The 15,863-nt window shown below is 44.6% G+C and overlaps 2 protein-coding genes across 14 annotated transcripts in view; one reads left to right on the top strand and one right to left on the bottom strand.

Annotated features, from left to right (window-relative positions):
* The window catches only part of SLC6A6 (solute carrier family 6 member 6), a 114,690-nt gene extending 107,161 nt beyond the window's left edge, over nt 1–7,529 (top strand). For 6 of the 10 annotated variants that reach the window (XM_030501568.1, XM_030501567.1, XM_030501564.1 and 3 more), the window contains one exon: nt 1,455–7,529. In XM_030501568.1, the coding sequence (XP_030357428.1) occupies nt 1,455–1,595 (141 nt within the window). In that variant the 3' untranslated portion in view covers nt 1,596–7,529. The remainder of the gene's footprint in view (nt 1–1,454) is intronic. The other 4 variants (XM_030501566.1, XM_030501563.1, XM_030501565.1 and 1 more) reach the window with 1 other exon arrangement.
* Nucleotides 7,530–9,809: 2,280 nt separating this feature from the next.
* GRIP2 (glutamate receptor interacting protein 2) overlaps nt 9,810–15,863 on the bottom strand; it is a 243,182-nt gene continuing 237,128 nt past the window's right edge. For 3 of the 4 annotated variants that reach the window (XM_030501553.1, XM_030501554.1, XM_030501555.1), the window contains 2 exons: nt 14,114–14,260; nt 9,810–11,692 (listed from right to left, as the gene is read on the bottom strand). In XM_030501553.1, coding sequence (XP_030357413.1) covers nt 11,495–11,692; nt 14,114–14,260 — 345 coding nt within the window. In that variant the 3' untranslated portion in view covers nt 9,810–11,494. Of the gene's footprint in view, nt 11,693–14,007; nt 14,261–15,863 lie in introns of all 4 variants that reach the window. The other variant, XM_030501556.1, reaches the window with a different exon arrangement.

Here is a 15,863-nt window from a genome sequence, read left to right as displayed (position 1 = left end):
GGAAAACTGCCACCTTGTCCAGGTAGGGCAGAGTTGGCTCTCCTGCAGTGAATGCAAATAAGACTGTTAAAGATCTCCTGTCCTTTGGGCAAACATTAGAGACAACAAACATGAAGCCTTCTGTCCTCAAACACCCAGTGATGTTACTTGTGTCCTTCTGCAGTTTCCAGCTGGCAAATTGTAGCCTCCACGTGCAGACAAGTGCTTAAGCACTGGGGTGTTTTCAAGTGCCAGATCTCTTGCCTCCAGCCCCCAGGGACAAGGAAGCACCATCCTGAAAAACACTGAGAAAACAAGAGGCAGACCAGGGTCAAACCTGGCTGTGTAAGAGCTCATTGAATCTCAGGGAAATTCGGATCCCTCTGTGGATTGTGTGGCTCTCAGGCATGGCCTCTGGGGGTCTGAATCAAAGTCAAACCTTCCTGCAATGGGCTTCACTTTTTAGCTTTTTTAATTACTTTTTTTAATCCCTGATGAATCAAATCAAAACACTGGATCCAGATTGCTCTGAGCTTCAGAAGACTTCGTGTGGGATTCAGACGTGACAGTGCAGCTTCTCCTGGGTTTGGATTTGCAGGCTATCACTTACCCTTTGCAGCAGAGTTCAGCGTGGGTTCCCCTGGCTTGGTTTTCTGCCAGTGGAAAGTTTTTGTACACTGTGCAAGCAGGAAACTGAACAATTCTCTTTTAAGGTTTCAGATTAGTTTTGTTTTTGCCTAATGAGATGGTCTTAAATGCAGCCCAGGGTATTCTTGGAGGAGAAAGTAAGTGGGACACTTCTGGTTAGGGAAAAAGAATAGAATTAAAAAACCCCAACATTTCCCAGAGCACAAACACTTGCGTTTGTTTTCCTCCAAGTGTTAATAGTCTTTTTCAGCTGTGGCCAGAGCCTGAGTGTTTATTTTCCTGCCTACATTGTCACCATCTATTGAGAGACAAGTCTAAAAGTAGCCAAAACACTCCTCAAAGACTATGTTAGGAAAAGAAAGTAAACACTGGTCAGATGCCATTTAGTTCTTCCTTTGTGAACTGAGATGTAGGAGAGAAGTTGCCACTTGGCAACGAACGGCTGGGCTAAAAGGCAGAGCTGTTTCTAAATGAGGATGGAGAACGCACAGCATCTGAGCAGCAGCTGCAGCACTGAAAGCCCAACGTGCAGGATGCTGGATAACACTGTGAATGCCCTTTCTTGTCTCATTTGCCTGCCTCAAGTCAAGCTCTGCAGCTGAGTAGTTGAATGCAGTGCTCCACAGCCTGGGTCCCATGGTCCTTGTGGAACCATTCAGCATATTATCTGGACTAGATGATCTCTGGAGGTCCCTTCCAACCCTAATGATATGCACGTCTCTGACAGTCACCATCCCCAACCTTGGATTGCCATGTCCTCCATCCTGTACACGGAGACACAGGGGCCCCTTGGTCTTCTCACCTTGGCTTTTCTCCCTTTCTTTCAGAGGATAAAAGCAGTGGCTGCCCCCAAGGAGGTGAATCGGTGGTCCAAAGAAACAGAGAGTGCCACCTCATTCTGCCCCAATGGAACTTCGAATGGCGGATTGATCAAGCCAACTCATATCATTGTGGAAACCATGATGTGAGCTCTCTCTGTGAGAGGAGAAACCTGCTTTAACTGCCGTTTACTAACCATAGATTCTTATAGGACCAGGTTTACAGAGCTTTATATTTGCACTAGGATTTATTTTTATTTCTCACAGAGAAAGTTATTTTTTGTGTGTGGTTTTTTTTTAATATTTTGTAAGGTAATCACAGCAGATGCCTCTCTGTAGAGGGAGAGCTTTCATATCAGACTAGACATATTACAGGAATTTACTAGTATTGGGTTTTTTTAAATATATATATCTTTATCTCGAAATATTATACACCTTACCACTTGAATTGATTGTCTTGCCAGCAATACATTCAAGTCTCAGAAAGCAATTTTAGGTGCTGGTATGGTTGGGAGCAGGGTAACCTACAGAACACACAAAAGGAGCTCTGTTGAGAGATGTGCTTAAACAATGTTTGTTTTCAGAGAATTTGCAAAGGTGTAGTATTGCCACCCTCTGGTTCAATTGTGGTAAACGACAGGCTTCAGGGCCACGTTAGGGAAGGGGTGCAGTTACGTTTAGCACAGTCCCTGAGTAAAGATAGAGCCGGGCAACTGGAACAGAGAGTTTGCAAGGCAGAGAAGTTGGGGGGTGAAACGCCTTAGCGCTGTCCCGTCCAAGCACGGCGTTGGGACCCCGTCACACAGACAAGAGGAGGACTTTAGGAAGGCATTTTCAGGATTTGGCGTGGTTCACTATTTTATTTTATTTTCATTTTTTTTTAGGTTTTGGGTTTTTGTTTTACTTAAGTGAAATGCCTGCAGTTTGTGTGTGAGTGGGGAGGTTGCTCCTGATGCTATATGCTCAGAGGTGTTTGCTCCTGAGTTCTCCATTTAAGCATGTTTTAGTGTGGTGGCACAGGTGTAAACCTGAATTCTGCAAACCAGGAGGCAGCAGGGGCAAGAGGAAACACAGCACCTGCCCTCTGGGTGCTTCAGATGTTCCTTTGCTCATGTGGACTTTGGTTTTGGGCAGGAAAAGAAAAGAATCCCTTCTGGACTCTGACTGTCCAAAGGTGAACACAAACCAGGTCAAACCCAAGGGGAGGAACAAAACCGCTCACATACACCTGGTGTAACCAGTAACAGAGTTGTTAATAATAATAGTAATGAAGATAATAATATCACTCAGCAAACAGGTGCTTTTAATCCGTGTATCTCAAAAATGCCGAGTTTGGGAACCAGGATTTGCTTTATTTATATGGGGTGGGTTGTTACTGTTGGGGGAATAGACAAAAGGACTAAGTCCCTTGTCCTATGTTACTAAATAGCAGCAGTGGACCTAGGGCCCCCAGAATCCTTGCCCATCATTGTGTTAAACCATGATTTGTATGATATTTTTTTGGGGGGAGGGGGTGGTGGACATATTTATGAGATTTATGAATCTTATCTGCTGAATAAACAGGGCTTTCAGGGTTTTATGTCAAAGCAAAGGGAACATATAACACTGAAATATTGTGTCTTTGGTCAGAAGGAATTATGTACTGTTCCAGGTTAGACTGGGGAGGGAAGAGAAACCACTACAAGGAGTATAAGAATGGGGGTTCTGCTTCATGTGGAAGCAGGTAGATGTTTCCAGGGGGAATTACTCCATGAAGAATGGCCAAAATGTGGGCAAAAGCCTTTTTTGGGGTTAGTTGGGGGGGGGGGGGGGGGGGGGGTTGGGGTTTTTTTTTATTTACACTTGATCAGGTTGTGCTGGGAACAGGTTCTCTGGCGAAACTCAGCCTTTTCTTGTGGGCATTCTCAATAGAGGGAGAGGCGGTTTTTTTCTTCTTACAATACCACAGTTAGGCTCTCCAAAGGTATTTAAAGGAACTGCTTGAGAAAAGCAGAGTTTGTGTCTGCTTATTCTGCTGTCAGCTTAGTCTGTCGGGACAGAGTTTGTCATTTAACCAGAACATATCCAGTTCTTCACATTCCTACACAGCAATTTCATTCATTTTTTCTTGTCCCATGGGCTAACCAGCTGCAGCAGCACAAACACTCATTGATGAGCTTGTTGGCTTTCTTTTATCAGAAAAAGGGTGATTTAAAACTAAGAGATGGACCAAAATAATTTAAAAACAAAAGTGGCTGCATCTATACCTTTCAAACCCTTGCTACTTTGAATTTGTACACATTTTTCCATCCGGTAGCTGAGTTGCAGCAACAGATCCAGCCACAGCAGAACTGCTTTTGGTTTCTTTTTCTGGTTGTTGTATGATGAGCATTATAAATGAAACTATTCCATAGCTGGAGATGGCAAACATCTCATGGAATCTGCCATGAGCCATCTGAAAGTCACTGGGGGAATTCTGTGAGATAGTGGGTGCCATTTTGTGCCCAAAATAAAGCATACAACATGCATACAGGTAATTTGGGGTGGGTTTTAATAGCCTTAAACCATCAAAGGCAAGGAAATGTAATCAAAGATAATTCTCTTAGTGGGCTTCAGCTTGGACCCTCATTTTTGAGTTACAGTTAGTGTCTGCGGTAAATGGGCACACTTGCCTGGGTGAAGAGGGAGTAGCAGGTTAAGGGGGTCTAAATTAATGGTTTCTGTGAGTGCAGATGAAACACTGATGCTTGATTTTTATTCTTATTTTATATATACATTGTCATAGAGCTGCTTTTGAGGTACAGTTTGCACATCACTTTCATGCTATAGAGCTGAGATGAGCTTTAGTTTGGAAAAGAAAATGGTTTGGCTACGTCTAAGACATTGCCATCAAGTCAGCTGGTGTTTGGTCGTTTCCACATTGTGGAGAGTGTCTTTGCTCAAAAGAACCAGAGGGCTAATACTATACCTTTCAAAGTACAACTACTAGAGAACTAGAACCCAGCCCCCTTTGGGTATGAACTGTGCCATTCAAATCAGTCGCTTCCATGTACCAAAAGTGAAAAACGTCTTGCACGGATGCACCAACCTCATTGAAGCATTCTCTGTGTCACCTTCTCCAGCCCTGTTGTGCTCTTTAGCATGCAAAGGAGGGCTGGGACTCACAAAGAGCTAGGAAATGTGGTTTCTGGAAAACGGCTCCCTCTCCCCTCTTCCCTCCAAAAATAATATAGTTAATTCTAATGTTTTCTCTGGGGGTTGAGTTCCAATGAGCACACTCACATTTTTACAGTTTTGGTGGTTTTCCTAACACTTTGATCAGATTTCTGAACTTTTCTTGGTGATAAATTTGCATTTCAACGTGATCCACTGCCAACTTTATTAAAAAACACTTTTTTAAAAAGTCTGTGTTTTCTACCTATTTCTGACTGCAAAGAACACTGATTTCCCCCCCAATTTACTTGTATAAACACTTGTGACATATTTTACCTGTTTTCTGTAAATGAGGAACTCTATACTAAAATGTCATGACTAGTCATAGATGAACTGGTTTGGAGCCAGGGACTTAATGCACCTTTGGCATGAGATCTTTAGAACCAGATCTCCGAGTTTAAAACCAGAATAAACCAAGAGAAAACCTCACACCTTTTCATATTTCATGTACCTTTGTATTCATGGGTTCTTCTGGGCTTGAAAACAGCAGTTTCAGCAGTGTTTATTTCCACTGCACTAAAATCCAGAGATAGTAGAAATGTAAAGGGGAATGTCTATCCCACAGGATTCTCCAACCTGTTTCTTACTTTTCTCAATTCTCCAAACTTTTTCAGTTCACCTATCACTAGTTATGATCTCACTGAATGAGCATCTATTGTAAGGGACTTTACCAGTAGTCTGTATTTCGTTATTTAAGCAGTATGGTTTCATAAATAGAACTGTTTTTTATTGTTGTTACTGTTCTCGTTTCCCTCCTCATCCATAGCTTTCCTTTTCATCTGGTCCAAACAGATCCGCACACTTAGATAAGTCCTCTTTAAAGTGTGAGATAGTAGGTCCACAATGGATTTGTTCTTGTGTTGTAAATGAAAATACAAAAGCCTAGCAGCTGTATCGGCCATCTAGAACAACACTGGTGGTCACCCTGCAGCAGCAACACAGCTCCCGGAGGGATGTTGGGAATGGTCTGCTGAAGAGGCTCAGCAAAACTGATTTTCGCTGCTGTTCTTGTGGAGAGGAGATAAAGAGGAAAGAGGGGAAAAAATAAGGATGCAGCCTTACAGTTGCTGTAACACAAAAAAAACCCCAACAACCATCAGCAGAACCTTTAATGTCACCGTCAGGATAGCGTCTTCTGCAGCAATTTTCAGTCCTGTGTGCATCCTCCTTTCTCAACTGCAGATACTCCTGGTTCCTCTTCTCTGTCTCAGCGTTGAGTAGATCTGAAGACACATGGACATTTCCATTCAATAGGCCTTTTACAAGTCTCCTCTTTTAGTCTATTCTGTTTTTATTTGCTCAGGAGACATAGAGTTTCATTGAGGTCATGCTTGTCACACTTGAGTTCAAAGCTCCCGCGTGTTGCATCAGTGGCAAACCTCCATCCGTGGGAGAAGGATCTGAACGTTTTTGACTAACTGATGAATTGCTTCCACTTCTTGTGGTCACTGCAGGATCACTCATGGAGGCTTAATGTATATAAAATGTTAAATAAGCTGTGCATTGAATGGAGTGGACAAGTTAGTTCAGCAGCTCAAGTACACTTGGAAGAAAGATGACCCTGACATCGTTTCCAAGGAGATTCAATGGAAGTTGCTCACTTTCAGTAAAAAGAAAATAAATCTGTGGTTGATGAACTCTTCCACCCTCGTATGCATGCACACAAGTGGGGATACTGCTGCTATTCCTAGGCTACAGATCGTGTAAGTATTGCAGAGCTGTTTAGGATGAGAATTGAGAAGGTTTAGGCACCACTTACTTGCCTGCAAAGAGCCAACCTGCCAGGGTGTCCAAATGGCCTCTCCTAAATTGGAGGTTGTGGAAGAGGGAAAGAAGTGACAAAATCCTGGACCATGGCCCCTCCAAGGAAGCCTTAAGGCTGCACTTGAAAATGTTCCTGGCTCCTTGTAGGTGCCACATGGCTCCAGGTGTGGGAGGTTGGGTGTAGCACAGGATCAGGCAGCTGCCCTGGACTTGTTTTCTCCAAACTCAGCATCCAAAGCCTTGTGGTTAGGGTTGACATGTAGTTGTGTATTTGTATATTTGCATGAGTAAAGGTCAGGACCTGTCAGACTCCAGTAGCTTGTTTTATTTCCTGTAGTCAAAAATAAGCTTAAGAAAGCAAGCATTCAGGCGATTTTGACACCTAAAACCCCCCATTAACTAGTGCAAAAGAGCCCCCCTGAGCTCCATACTTCGGTCACAAAGATTATTGATTGGTATCAATGGTCAATTTGAGTTTATGGGAAAGTTTGCTCAGGAAAGACTTGAGCATAACCAGCACCAGCTGGGAAACTGCCTATTCCAGCCCTGCATCCCCACTGGATCATGGCTCTTTTCTGGCAGCCCAAAATAAACCTGTACATGGACAATGCTTCTCCACTAAAAAGAAAAAAAAACTAATAATAATTTAAAAGCTCAATTTCTGTTAAAAAATAAACAGAAAAGGTATTTTTTTTTATGTGGTGTTTTTTTCCCCCAGTTGTCAGTGTGAATTAGTGATTTAAATTTATCCATGTCCTAAAACAAGAGCACAAAAAGCTTCAGAGACCATTTGACAACAAAAAAAAAAAAGAGACAAGCTCAACATTTTGCAGGTTGAAAACACTAATTAATAAAACAAATCATCACCCCATTCACTATCTCTGTCAGAGGTGGAAAACTTCAGTGATGGGGTCTGCAACTGGAAAAGAGCCTGACCCTGCTGGTGTTGAATGGCAGAGCCTTTTTGTGTCACTGCTGTGGCTAATTTGAAATAATTAGTGAAGTGTCAGAATTTAATCACCAGCAGCTTTACAGCTTTAGGAGTAAAATAAAGACAATTGAAAATGGGGCCATTTTTTTTTTTTTGGAGGCTTCCTCCCCATGGTTTGGCTCTGGGCTGCATGGTGGGATGGTGTTGCTCGCATCCCCATTTGCAGCACAGGAAAACCATGGCCCAGCTTGAGAAATCAGAAATAAGGGGGGAAAATATAGTTAAAAAAGTGAAACTTGATTGTGCTAAGAGCTGTGTGCATGTGAGCTTTTGTGTGCGTGCATATGTGGGGAAGGCTTCGGTCCTGTAGCATAGTTCGTGTTGGCACGATACATATTGTTACTGAATCTATCTGCTTCTGCAGTTGAGATGTTTAAAGATTTGATTATATAAAATAAAAAAAAAATTAAAAAAAGAGAGAACAGTGGCAAAATCCTGTTGAGAGGCTGAAAATGAGACACAGAATCCTGAGGGGGCAAGTTGAGTTTGTCATCTGCTCCTGTCCTGGAAGCCAGTGACAGTCTCTCAGTGCCACAGCATCCCAGTACTGTTCTGAAGTGCTCGTTGTTCAATAGGATGATGTTTTTTTTTTTCCCAGTGTAATGTTGTGATTGTTACCTGATGACATTGCCAGGGACTTCATATTATAAGAGGTGGTCCATCATGTTTGATGTATTTGGCTAAAATAAACCAGTGGTGTATTTCTTTCTTATTTAAATTCCTAGCAACTGTGACTACAGTAACGTGATGAGTAGCACATACAGCGAGGAGGCCACTGCGACAACGGCCTCCTTCAAAATGTAATTGAACTTTTTTTAATATAAAAAAAAACCTTAAAAATATTTTTAAAACATTTTAAAACCTTTTTTTTGTGTGTGTTCCAAAATGGAATATTTGTATTTGGAAAAAAAAAACCAATCCTGGAGTGTAATTTAATCCTAAACCTCCCTCCCCAGCCTTTGTGTATATGGTAAATGTTTGTATTTTGCAGTTTCTGTTTTTGCTTTTTAGACAAATAAAATGTATATGGATATTTTTAAGTCATCTTTGCTTTTTTTAGATGAGTTTGTAATCACCTTATAACTGAAAATAAAACTTTCCTTTATAAACCCAGCTATGCTTTTGGATGCTTTTTTTTCAGGTCTTTGAGTAGCTCGAGTCTGTCTTTAAACCTATTATTTGTTGTGGGGTTGTTGGTTTGGGGGCTTTTTGTCATAAAATAGTCCATTTTATATATACGTGTCCGTTTATATGTATATGTGTGTGTATATATATATAGATACACACATGTATATGTATGCATGAGCTGCCCCATCTCAGCCCATTCCAGAGTCTCTATCATCTTGGCTGCATGGCACCACTATGGTGGGGCTTGAAATACATTGGAAAAGCCCAATAGGAAGAAAAAGGAATGAAAATCAAACCAGACCCCAGTTATTTTCCTGGTCATATCAGGCTCAGTGACAGCCTATCAGTGAAAGAGATGAAGGTGAAACCAGAGAGGCCTTTCCTTAAGCTCTGATTTGAGGTGGGCAAAGCCCGCAATGCCTTACCTGAGCAGCCTGATAGCAGCACGGACAGCAACTGCCACGTATCTCAGGTTAAAATACGTAATTCAAAAAGCCACATTAAAAATTCAAAATTAAATCATTAAAGTGAAAATAATTCAAAAAGCCATTAAATGCCACAAGCTGCTGCCAAAGGGCTTCACCTACCTGCCGTGGCTGGCTGTCACCTACCCATGGCTGCAGCTGGCTCCCTCGGTCCATGAGACACAAGGTGACACGAGGAGGACAGGGCAGTGCATACCAGGGGAGCAGCACCGTGCTGACCTTGTACCTGGTGCACAGTCACGTTGCACGGGTGCCTGTTAAACCTCGGTTGGCTCCGCACAGCTTTGGCAGGTCTCCGGTGCCAAACGTGCGAAGGGCCTTGCTCTGAAGCCTGCGCCCCAGGAGGGCGGCCAGAGATGGCAGATAAAGCTTGTTTATGTGGCAATGATTCCCCAGGTCTAACCAGGAGCATTTCCATACCACGCTCAGGCTCCGACAATTCCTGCATTACCCACTTGGCCATGAAGGGTTGCAAAACCCAGCGCACTCTTTCCTTGCCGGAGAGCGGATATTCCCTATGGCTTATCCGGGCAGCACCCCAGGCTGCGCTGCCCATGCAAGAGCAAAGGGAAGAAATTCTCAATGTAGGGACATATGGAACTATGTTCTCGGTTCACAGCTCTTTGGATGTCTGGTTTCAGAGGTGGGATAATTTGAGCAACCTGGTCTAGTGGAAGGTGTCCCTGCCCATGGCAGGGGGTTGGAACTGGATAAACGTAATGTCCCTTCCACTCATTTTGTGATTCTATGATACTCTGGCTACAACAAATCATCCTCCAGCTGAAAGAGACAACCCGAACCAAATGCATTTAATTTGCTTTTATTTAATTAAAAAAAAAAGTCAAAGTCATTGCAATCCCATTTAAATACAGAGATTTACAAAGAGGTCCAAAACAGGACTAAAATATTCTTTGAAATGCCATACTTTTAAATATTGTGCTTTCATAGATACATAAGAAAAATTAGCATATAAAAATACTTTACAAGGAATACACTCTAATATATGGATAAAAATACACATTTAAGTAATGCATTTCATCTTCATATCATTCAAAATGCATAGGAAGGGATACAAGGACCAAGTTTTTCTTCCTCTTTTTTTTTTCTTTTTTTTTAAAGCCTTTAATAAAAGTCTTCATTAAAAACCTATGAGAGCTTCCACTGCTCAGAATATTGCATATAAAAACACTTTCGGCTGCACTGTCAATGCTCCACAGTATCAATTATGGCACATTATCTAGTAGTGGCAGCAATGGTATGGGATATTGCATACTCCAAGAGAAAATGGCTACAACAACAAATAGCTGGATGGGGCCGGGCACGTGTCTGGAAGAAACACCCTGATACATGGCATCATAAAGTGCTAATACGTGAAAGGTGGCAGGCAGATGAGGACACCGATGCAGACATCGTAGCCCCTCTTCCCCATGGGGCTGGGGGCTCTCGGGAGGGAACAGGGGAGCGACCATGGGGCATCATGCTTGCAAAGCCACAGGAAGGCCAGCAACAGGCGAAGGCAGGTGGACCAGGGACGAGCAGCCAAACCCATGTGGGCACACACAGAGCCCAAGCCCACACAGGACAGGGGGGACAACCTCCATCTAATGAAGGGCCTCTCATGCCACTGCCTGATGAGAGACAATGAGGTTTTATTAACTCAAAACATCAGGGGCAGCCCTGGGAAGATTGCTGTTCTTCAAGCTATTCACTTGCAGGCACAGGCCAGGTTTGCAAGCAAGAAATCTCCATAAAGCCCAGAGAAACGAGGTGGATGGGGATTTGGGCAGGTATTCAAGGCTTTTAACCTTGGCTATGGCCTTCTGCTCTCTAATAACTACTCTAGCACAGGAAATCACATCACTCATGGGAATCGATGGCGGTATGGGGTGCTTCATCCCACCACAGGGTGAGCTAACCCTGGTGGGGAGCATGGACAGGGATGGCAGGCGGCAGCTGCAAATACTAAGTTTTGAACCAGAATTGCATCTCACCACTCTCAAGCACATTTTGAAATGTCTTCTCAACACGGCTCTCCATGGCCCTGCACCAGGAGCACAAGGGGCTGCAGAAATCAATTTATCAGGAGTGTTTAAAGGATGGATCACAACAGAAAAGGCGTTTCAGTCTTGCTGTATGTGATTAACCAAGCAAACAAGAAAGAAAATAGCACCATGTGTGTTTATAGGATGGCCAAGGCCTTCCAGGTGAGGAGGATGTTGAAGGCAGGACCCCACACACCCCAATGCCATGGGGCATGGCTGTGGATGCTCCTTCCTCCCGCCAGCAGCTCGCCCCATCGCTGCCCACGGCCCGAGATGCATATGCAGCTCTGACCTTCCCAGCACTATTTGGCGGTCTGAAGACCCACCTCCCCACTTGCAGGTTATGGTACACACAGCATTTACAAATACCAGTGCAAAAACCAGGAAAAACACCCCAAATACCACAATGGCTCAGCAGAGGCCCTGGGCATCATCTGCTCCTGCTGCTCAGAGGGTCTGGACACTCGCCTTGACCTCGGTACCATGGACTACCTGTGCTGGCAGCTCTCTGGTCCCCTCCTGGGGAGTGTTGGCAGCCAGTGCCAAGGGGTTCCGGCTAATCACCAGGTCCAGCTTATCTCCAGCCTCCGAAATCAGGGGAACAGCCAGACAGCAGTCAAAGTCTCTCGTTCGGATGCGGTTTACCTGCCGGGATGGGTTTAGGACGTGCCATGGGGAGGAACAACAGAAAGACCAGGTTTGTTAGTCAGAAATGGCAAAGTTGGTGAAAATACACAGCCCTGATTCCAAGTTCAGAGCAAAGAGGGGGCACCCCTTCAGGCTGAGCACATCTTTGCTTAGCTGAGCAATGATGCAGTAACTGGTAGAGGAAGGACAAAATGAAGTCTGGATCAGGCTCATAAACCCTGACCCCCAGTGTCTGGGGCAGTATTACAAGTATTAAACACTGCAAGGCTCAAAACCAGTTCTCCAGCACAAGCCTGTAGGAGAAAGGTTGCCATTTTTCATGATTTTTTTGCCATCATGGCTTTTACTGGCCTTAACTTTGTGATGCGGGGTGTTCAGTGCCTAGAAAACCAATACAGCTCACAGACCATGAGGCTTCTGCCAACCATTTTCCAGCTCAGCCAGCAGTAAACTGAGACAGTACTGAACAGTTTCTGCTTCTCCTCTGCCCATTTACATCCTTCCTTTCAGAAGAGTCTGGATGCATTTCACATAGGCTCAGAAGGTGGCTGCAAATTCTCTCTGCAGGCTTCAGCAGTGAAAGCACTTTTACTGCTGTCTCTTGCAGACCTTCAAGCGCATTTCTAGGCTGGGTCACCTGCAAGAACCACCCCAGCTCTGTCACCTACATCTACCAGAGCACTTGGGCTTCGTGCCATGACAGCTCCGGGATGGAGGGGGCTGGCAAACAGCACGAGGAGGGGAAGCAGGGAAGGGAGAAAGGAATTTCCCACCCACCTTTGGAGCGAACATAACCCCTGAGGCCACGCGTTGCTTCCTTCTCTGGGTAAGGGCTGGACCAGTCCAGGCACCCTTCAATCCAAAACCCTTTCCCAGCATTAGTGCATGCCCACGGAGCTGGGCTCTGTGACGATAGCAGTGTTCCCCTGACCTAACCAGTGTCCACACAGTTGACCCCAATACTGCTTCTTACAGAGTAGTAACTAAAGAGAAGTTCTAGACCACATATAGACAAGGAGAGACAAGCCATCAGCATGCTCTGCCTTTGGTCTATGCCAGCCAGGCAGTTCCAGTGCAGAAATGCCATTAGTGCAATGCCGTGCTCCAGCTAATCCATCCAGAGGGGCTGTTACAGCAGGGACGAGGTGTTTCACTGGCCTTCATGCACAGCATCATGCCCATAATCAGCAGCCCCATGAAGCATCCTCAGCAATGCCTCTCTGTGCTTCTTGATGGCAGTTGCCTATGCCAGGTCTGCATGCCCTCAATCACAACTCCATATGTCAACGCGATGCCAATCGCCTTGTCTTCTTGTAGGTGTAAGCCGTGCAGCTCAGCATGTGGAAGGGGGGTGTTGAAAGTCTTCATGCTGCTCTGTTTAGGATTTCGGGCACACCTCCCAGAGCACTTGGCACTCGTAAGAAAGCGACACATCCAACATTCAACAGAAAGGCAGCCCAGAGCCTAATTAGCTTCTTGTTCATTCTTGCACCATCTTTTATTTGAAGCCGAGAAGGAATAATTGTATAGCAGCCAAGTGGCTAGAGACCATAACAAGCTTAAACAAGGTTCCCCACAGCGCTGCCAGTCCTCCAGTTACCTGATGTACGTAATATATTGGCTCTAATCCTACTGCTGACAACCCCCGCCTAGAAATTAGTAAAACTAAACATCTTTCTGACTGTTCCCAAATATGGCCAAATATCTGCATTTCCAAATGGAAACAGGTTTTCCACTGGGGTTGCACTCTCTCAGTTGCCCCAAAGCAAAAATAGTTGGTTTTCATCCATCTAAAGCTCCTCTCCAATCTCCAAAACTCACCATGCTCTTACTGTCCCTCTGCTAGTCCGATATGCCCCAGTTGTATTTATTACAGACTGCTTGTGATGAGAGTTTTTATTCTGTTTCTACATCAGCTATTTCTGTTCAAGCATCTTTCAAGGAAAAATATCCATGAAAAACACTTTGCTTCCTAGAAAACTCTTCTAGTTGTCAACGGCATGCACAGAACCTCATGAACATCTCTTGGCTCCTCCACACAGGGCTTCACAGGAACACATACTGGTCAACACAGTCTAGTTCATCCAAAAATCACCCTCTTACATGCTAGGAAAAGGACCAAGGGTGAGGAGAGGAAGCATCACAGCTTTTTGGTTGTTTTGAATTGCCCAAGCTCAAAAAGGCCAGTGCCAGGACAGGCTGTGTCCTGGAGTAGGTAACCTAGGGGTACCACCTAGTGATTTCTCATTATAAAACACAGGTCTCATTGAGTGCTTGGTGGCTAAGAGCTCACCTAGTTGGCTAACTATTACCTTTCATTAAAGTTAGTGCTGCCATGGAGGGGTCTCACTTCTCTCTTCCTCTCAGCCACTCATTCACTCCGTCCCAGCCTCCAGAACTGCATTTTGCATTTATTACCTGAAGCACTCTGTCATATGGCTTGAGGCCACACTGATCTGCTGGCCCATCCGGACGGACCATATTTACATAGACACCTTTTTCTAACAAGCCATCCGACACACTGAACCCAAAGTCTTCACTCTCCGGGTCTTTGTGGAGTGTCATCTGGAGGGGCAGAAACAGAGAACATATGTTTTAATGCACCAGAGGACGGAGAAGATAATACACAGTGAGCCTTATTTACCAGACACCCTTGTCTTTGGTAGATCACATGGAGAAGAGCTTGGGTGACTGACAACCAGCCACACAGCAGTCCCTCTCCCTTGGATGTGGAAGGAAACACAAGCAGGGTAACACAGAGAGCTGCTGTATTTCACTCGAAGAGCAACAAACCAAGTGTTATTAATAGAGCATCACCTTCCCTGGCCCAGGTTATGCTGTGCATGCTCTGCGTATGCCAGAGCAGCACATGAAAAAACAACATGTTCACAGCGAATTTTCAATGTAGTGTGTCAAATGTGAAGACAGCTCAGGTTTAACACATCACTCAGCAGGAACTTCTGAAGTTCTCCATATTATTCCCAAGTTCTTGTCAGAAAATGCCTATCAATAAGTGCTGATGTACTGAGGACAAGAAACGGGTAACCTCATCACCCTCCCCTTGAGCATATCACACTTTGGCCTTGTCTGAAGGAGAAGCACATTGCTGGAAGCGTGTCTTGCCATGGGATAACACTGGGAGCCAGGGACAACTGATTCCCCACCACCACCAAAATCTCCCATTGCCACCCATGAACTGGGAATGTAACTCTATCATGAGGCTCCAGCTCCATCACTGTGCTCTTGGCTGAGCGAGCCTCATGGATGCGCAGTCCTTGGGAAGGACAGTGCCCAGGATGACGCACAGGAGCAGCCCTCCTGGCCTCAAGCTCATCCCCAAACACAGCCAACACCAGATGCTCCAGCAGAAGGAAGAGTCACCCTATAACATGCCTAATTACACAGCTCCCCTCCTTCAGGTACGAAGGAGCTTTATTTGAAGACACATTTGCCATGCCCTGAAGGACAAGAGCAGATCAAACATGAAAAGCTGTTTTTTGCAGCTCCCATAACTGTGGGTTTCATTCTAAAGTTATACTAGGAAAGAAAAAGGCAGTCAAACGTTTTGAAACCTCTCCAGCTTCCTCCCCTGCTTGCATTCTGCATCAGCAGCTTCTACACTTAATTACTTTTCCTAATTACTTTTCCTAATTACTGTTGCCTTGCACCATGCTTAAACTGGCTATGTTCAGTTGGGTACTGAATTCAAACAAACATCCCATTGCTGAAGTGGACACCTTTAGGAAAGGCTGGAGTGGAGTGGAAGGGGAGGGGAAAAAAGTTATTTTTAAGTTATTTATTATATAAAAAGTGCCCTACTGAACCGGAAAAGGGTTGATAGGTCTCAATGGGGCCATAATTTGAGCTCTTGCTTTTATCTGTAGCACCAATTAATGAACTCTAGAACACAAGGACCTGGAAATCTCACCTAATAAAGGGAAAGAGCAAAGCACAGATTTGAACCCTGCTGAAGCATGGCAGCTAAATCCTGTTACTCTTCTGAAGAGGCCCCTTCATCTCAATCTGACCCTCTGGAAACCTCTGCTGCAGACATTGGTGGGGGCCAGCTTTAACAAGGAAGATTTCTGTGGGGTTCTCCAAACAAAGGAGATCTTCTACAAGGTTCAAAGCCTCTACAGCTGTAACCATCGAGGTACTGCAGTGCCAA

Source organism: Strigops habroptila, chromosome 11 (genome assembly GCF_004027225.2).
Source record: "Strigops habroptila isolate Jane chromosome 11, bStrHab1.2.pri, whole genome shotgun sequence".
NCBI lineage: Eukaryota > Metazoa > Chordata > Aves > Psittaciformes > Psittacidae > Strigops > Strigops habroptila.
The sequence above is the reverse complement of the archived record's forward strand: the minus strand, read 5'-3'. Positions and strand labels throughout refer to the sequence as shown.